Below are 6581 nucleotides of genomic sequence, written 5' to 3' on the forward strand. Positions count from 1 at the left end.
ATAAAAATTATATAATTCTATATTTATAATAACTGTTTTTACTCTATTTATGATCAAATAAATGCATGCTTAGTGAACATAAAACATTAAAAACAAAAACGTAAAAAAAATTCTTACCACCCCCAAACTTTAGGAAGGTAGATTACATAATATTTCTGCACAAAATCAGTATTTTATGTTCATTTATTAATTAATTTGGTAAGTAGGAAAAATGCATTAATCTGGTAATTTTTGCAAATAGAAAAAAAAACACTTCAGGATGTTTCAAGGCACTCTCTGCTTTAAATCAGGGTCCTGGTTGTCCTGTAGGATTATGACATGCTGACTGTACATTATCTCTCAAGTTTGATATAATATGCAGTTCTTTTGTACATTGTGTCCTGTTGTATAGCTCAAACTAGTAGTTTATTTTGCATTGCTGCTTGTTTTTCTTTTAAGAGTCCAGTGAGTGTATCTAACAGTCTCCATTCTCCTCAGAGCAAACTGCATATCAGTGTATATGTGGCTCATGTATATGTTTATCTGGCTCTCCTTAGTGAGTGGGGGCTGGTCATCCTGGACAGAGTGGTCAGAGTGCAATGCTCAATGTGGGCGGGGTTGGCAGCGACGGACACGCAGTTGCACCAATCCAGCACCACTCAATGGAGGAGCCTTCTGTGACGGCCCACCATTCCAGAGAGTCACCTGCACCACCCTCTGTCCAGGTGAAGGCTGACACCTGTCACAATCTTACATGACACACTATATAACAAATTCACATGATCCACTAACAGATTCATGATTCACTGTGTAATTGCTCATTATGTATTTTCCTAGTGGACGGAGGCTGGACTGAGTGGGCCAAGTGGTCAGCGTGTGGGACAGAGTGCACACACTGGAGAAGCCGTGAATGTCAGGCGCCCCCACCCCGTAACGGAGGACGTCACTGCAGCGGCAGCATGATGGAGAGCAAGAACTGCACCGAGGGACTGTGTGCCCGCTGTAAGTCACATGACCAGCATCATAAGTGAAACAATGTCAGCATTAATGAAATGTGACTCTGCCAGTCAAATAATAATTGACTGATATGAACCTGGTCCTCACCAGGATTATTGTAGTTAACTAAAAGTAAAACCATGAAAAAAAACATTAACTGAAATAAAAAACAAACAACTAAAAGTTATTTTACATTTTAATGAACTTGCTCTCAATTTCATTTAGGTTAACCTGATACATACATATGTATAAATATGTATGTATGTACTGTATATATAAGCAATATACATATATATATATATACATAGGTGCTGTCAATCGCAAAAAGTTTTGGTTTACATAATATATGTGTGTATACTGTGTATATTTATTATGTATATATAAATACAAACACATGCATGTATATATTCATGAAAAATATGTTATGTTTGTTAAATATATTTATATATAATATAAAATATAAGAATATAAATATATGCATGTAAATACATGTAAATACATATTTTCAAAATATTTACTGTAAGTGTGTGTATTTATATATATGTAATTATACACAATACACATACATATATTATGTAAACAAAAACTTATTTTGGATGCGATTAATCGCGATTAATCGTTTGACAGCACTAATATATACAGTATATAAGCACACAACAAAATTACTAACTAAATTTAAAATAATGTTACTAAATATTTCTATTTCAAATAAATGCTGTTTTTGATCTTTTGAACTTTCTATTCATCAGAGAATCCTGAAAAAAAAAACATGGCTGATGAAAATTCAGCTTTGCTATCACAGAAATAATTTATATTTTAAAATACATTAAAATGGAGAACAGACATATAAACTTGGTCCTCGCCAAAGGTATTCTAGTTGGCTCAAATTAAAATTAATACCATTAAACATGTTACTTGAAATAAAATACATGTAACTGAAAAATATATGTAAAAACTATTTCAGCTAGTTGCCAGGGCAGTGTTTCTAATTTTCATTTAGTTAAAAAAAAACAACAACCTATAACTGGTCCTCACACCCTAAGAAAATGAGTTAGCACATGGCTGTGAGCACAGATGGACAAGAGGGTAAACGGTGAAGTATGGGCAGCCAAACAAAATGTACTTTAATACCAGCAAGCTCAACACTTCGCTGTGCAACTGGCTGTTGGACTTTCTGACTGGAAGACCTCAGGCAGTACGGGTCGGCAGGAACACATCCAGCACCATCACACTGAACCCATCAGCCATGTGATGGTGAGCCAGATTCATCTTGACACTGGGTGCTCATCCCAGAGCTGGTTTTGGAAGAGCACAGCTGACAGCATTGAGTTATCTCAGGAGAACATCAATAGCATGCTCACACACACTCACACTCACATACGCAAACACTATTCAGCCAGAACACAGTGCAGACTGGATGTTTTAGTGCAGTCTGTCTGGGCTTAAAGTTGGAGCACATCCTAGATTCAAGCATCAATAATGCAGCATCGAAACACACACACATGCATATATATATATATATATATATATATATCTCCTCACAAATTATTCCTCTAGTGCCTACCGTCCCTTGAGAGCTCTAAGATATTTACTTTTGCTCTGCCTGCCATAAACCTACTGTATGATTTCTGAGTTTATGCTTTGATGTTTCATTTGCTGAGTCTTGTATTTGCATTTATGGATTATTTGTTCCACTTTCATTTGCAGTCATCTCTGATCTACGCTCATAACTTTGCTCATCCATCCTCATGTTCATTATTTCTTGTTTTGTCTTTGTTTGTGCCTTTTTTCTAACAGATAAAAAGGTTTCTATTGAACAAGCAACCCATCGTAAGTTTTCCTTTTAATAACAGTGTTTTTATTTGACATCCACTTTTCACCCTCTCTCTCTGCGCATCTGGCTACTTATGTGATTGTGTCTGGGAAACCCAAGGAAAAGTGACTGGAAATATGAATCTATATAGATTCTATATAAGTATGATCATGAAGTACGTGTGTGTGTGTGTGTGTACTGTTTCAATCTGTCACTTCTGTCCTGTTCATCTCTGGATATGCAGCACACTGTCCTGCATGATTAAGCAGAACCTCATGAAATGAAGTGAAAACTTCATATGAACTGAGAATATGAAATAGAAGATAGCACCTCACAGTCCATTTTTAAATTATATACAGTCACAAGACTTGTACAGCTTAGGATTTTTTTTATGATTATTTATTTATTTATTTATAATTACCATTTCTAATTTTTTATTACTCAGTTAAAGTAATTAAAGCCATTTAAATTTAAAATAAATTAAACACTTATTTTACTCAAAATTCATGAAACGTTTTTGAAACCCAGAAAATGTTATGTATGTACATTTTATTTTATTTTATTTTATTTTATTTTATTTTATATAATTGTGTAGGATGTCACCATATTTTGAACTGACATGGGACAACTATTTCTGTTATTGGCTGAGAATCTCAAAATAATCAAATATTGGTTGATTTAATTGACTTGGCTTCTATATGGGTTTATATGTTTTTTTGATTACCATTTAGATACTACTTTCAGTCGTAAGAAGTTGTTGGCAAATATAGTTAAAGGGATAGTTCGCCCAAAAATGAAAATTTACTCACCCTCATGTCATTCCAAACCTGTATGAGTTTCTTTATTATGTTGAACATAAAAGGAGATATTTTGAAGAATGCTGGTAATCAAAGAGTTTATGGTCCCCATTGGCTTCAGTAGTATTTCTTTCCCTATTATGGAAGTCAATGGGAACCAACAACTGTTTTGTTCTTCAAAATTCTTCAATTGACCTTCTTTTATGTTCAACATAAGAAAGAAACTTATACAGGTTTGGAATGACATGAGGGTGAGTGAATGATGACTAAATTTTCATTTTTGGGTGAACTATTCCTTTACTGTTGGACATTTTTATACATTTCAGACTTTTATCAGACTCCATGTAATTACTAAAAATGTACAAATGTATTTGTGATTTTACACTGATTCATTCTACATAGCATATGCAATTTATAAACACACACACACACAGGAAAATGTGCATAAGCATTCCTGGAAGATGATGTATAATACATATGCAATCTGGGTTCAGAAATAGAGTGCTTTTCGAAGACATTGAAGTTAATGGCTGTGCATCTTACTGGCCCAGAGCGATCAATAGTGTAGCTTACAGTTCAAGTGATGCTAATATTCTGAGACCAATGTGATATTCAGCACTTGAGAGACCAAAAAGTAACGCACCTAATTCAGCTTGGTTCCTTTTGCTATAATAAGTTAAGATGGCTGTCAGATTCACTTCTGTCCTGCCACGTGAGTCTTTTTGCCCACTCACACTCTTCACACGCATCTGCTCTCTTCCTCATTTTTTTTCTCCTCTGTGTCTCTTGGGTGCAGTACCTATGTGATCACCCCTATCTCTCCTCGTCTCCTAAAGCCTTTTTATAGCATACTATGGTATGTAAATATAGTACTTAATTCAGCGATGACTGAATAAAAAAGAGCTAGGGATCAAGAGTCGCAAAGAGAGTCCCACAATGCACTGTTAGATCCACAGCACCCCCAACTGTTCATAGGCTACATGTTTTGGATTTTAGACCCTTATTATTATCCTCAGACCACCCACAATCTGTTTACTAACCACAAAAATAGCAACCACTGTTTGCAATCACTAGTTACAATCTGATTGGCAGGTGCTACGAAACTTTCTTTCTTTTTCTTTCTTTCTTTCTTTGATTATTGGTTACTTACCTATTTATTTAATTATTTATTAAATAAACAGACCATTTTTAAATTATCTACAGGCATGAGATACTTTTACTTATTTAAATAAACAGTTCATTTTTAAATGACACTTTTTGCAGTTTTGCAGCAATATGATTATTGTTATTATTGTGAATTTATTATTACTATTTAAATATTTTTTATTATTTATTAAATATCGTATTAATAGCAATTGCTGTCTACATTCACCAGTTACAATCTGATTGGCCAGTACCACGTAACATCCTAGAAATGAAGCAGCTGAAGGAATGCATATAAACCTCCATAAATGACACATAAAACAAATTAAACTGCGAATGGTCACTTTATGTGTCATTCGAACTGCCATTTTGCAGTGGGCGACTCTTGGCCAGAACAAGTTGCAATGCTTACTTGGCTTTATGTAGATAGCTAAATGTCTGGGTACTAACCTTCTCCTTCCAGCCTATTTTCCTTTGATCACACTTTTGTGTTGCATAATGTATTCATTTACATCTGTGATATGTTTGCATATGTGAATAAGTCTGTGCCTGTATGTGTCTCAGCTCTGGGCTCCGGCGCTGGTGTAGCGGTGTACGCAGGGCTGATGGGGGCTTTGCTGTTGTGTGTGATCCTCGTGCTGTGTGTGGGCATCCTGGTTTATCGTCGGAGCTGCCGCCATCTTCACGGTGAAATCACCGATTCGTCCTCGGCCCTTACTGCTGCCTTCCACCCCGGCAACTACAAACCTCCACGACAGGGTGAGACATCCGTGTTTCCTCACCTTTTTTTTCTTTTTCTTTTTCATTCTCACTCCTTCTCTCACACCTACACTCCTAATATAAACTCGATGTATGTTAAGTTTTAATCCTTTCTCCTGCTGTCATCTGCTCTCTCAAAACTATTTAATCTGCTATAACTTGTTTATATGGCTCCCTTTTTAAATCTTCTCTCCTTTAATACTCTCATTTCTTAGGCAAATCCTCTCGTAACTTTGCAGCTAGCCGGAAACATTCCTTTCTCTCTTTTCGCTTCTCTACTTTGTTAGAAAATCCACACCTACTGCATCCGACAGCCCCTCCTGACCTCACAGCCAGTGCCGGAACCTTCCACGGGCCGCTTTTCTCACTGCAGCAGGCCACCCTGAACTCTCAGCATAAGATCCCCATGACCACATCTCCCCTGTTGGATCCACTTCCTAGCCTGAAGATAAAGGTGTACAACTCCTCTACCATATCCTCCCTCGAGCTGCCAACTGGCCCGGGCTCCACTGACGGGGAGATCATGAGCCTGAAGACCGTGGGCTCTGGACCTAAAGACTACCACGGGCATACGCTGCCCAGGGAGCCCAGTCACAGTGCAAGCGCCACGCTAGGCTCCCTTGGTGGCCGTCTCACCATCCCTAATACAGGTAATAGGCTTTAAAGGAGCCGGATTTGACACTTTTCTAGTGTTATTTTGATAATGTCCACTTATGTTAGTCAAGTCCACTTATGCTGGATACATTTGTTATTCAAGTTTGGGGCAAAAAAATAACAAATATTTAATATTTTCTTAATTTCTTAAATATTTTGTTTTAGTTATTTCTTAACTACATTTAATGTGTATTTAATATAATGAAATAAAAAACGAATAGGAACCCACTTCTTGAGCAAGTTGACGTGGTAGATTTGCTCCGTCCATCGGCAGCCAGGTTGCCGCACCCGGTACGTCACCGATCCCATCCGTTCCACTACGGTGTAGGGCCCCTGCCAGGTCGCTAGAAACTTGCACGCAGCTGTCGGGACCAGTACCACCACTCGATCGCCCGGCTGGAACTCCCGGGCCTGGGCGGGCCGGTCGTACAGCCGTTGCG

The 6581-nt window shown here is 37.3% G+C and overlaps 1 protein-coding gene across 2 annotated transcripts in view; it reads left to right on the forward strand.

Annotated features, from left to right (window-relative positions):
- LOC107688303 (netrin receptor UNC5B-b-like) overlaps nt 1-6581 on the forward strand; it is an 86327-nt gene that overhangs the window by 74155 nt on the left and 5591 nt on the right. Inside the window, exons 6-10 of one of the 2 annotated variants that reach the window (XM_016485923.1) lie at nt 537-704; nt 817-981; nt 2773-2805; nt 5293-5487; nt 5775-6137. In XM_016485923.1, the coding sequence (XP_016341409.1) occupies nt 537-704; nt 817-981; nt 2773-2805; nt 5293-5487; nt 5775-6137 (924 nt within the window). The remainder of the gene's footprint in view (nt 1-536; nt 705-816; nt 982-2772; nt 2806-5292; nt 5488-5774; nt 6138-6581) is intronic. The other variant, XM_016485924.1, reaches the window with a different exon arrangement.

Source organism: Sinocyclocheilus anshuiensis, unplaced genomic scaffold (assembly GCF_001515605.1).
Source record: "Sinocyclocheilus anshuiensis isolate Anshui unplaced genomic scaffold, SAMN03320099.WGS_v1.1 scaffold809, whole genome shotgun sequence".
Classification (NCBI taxonomy): Eukaryota; Metazoa; Chordata; class Actinopteri; order Cypriniformes; family Cyprinidae; genus Sinocyclocheilus; species Sinocyclocheilus anshuiensis.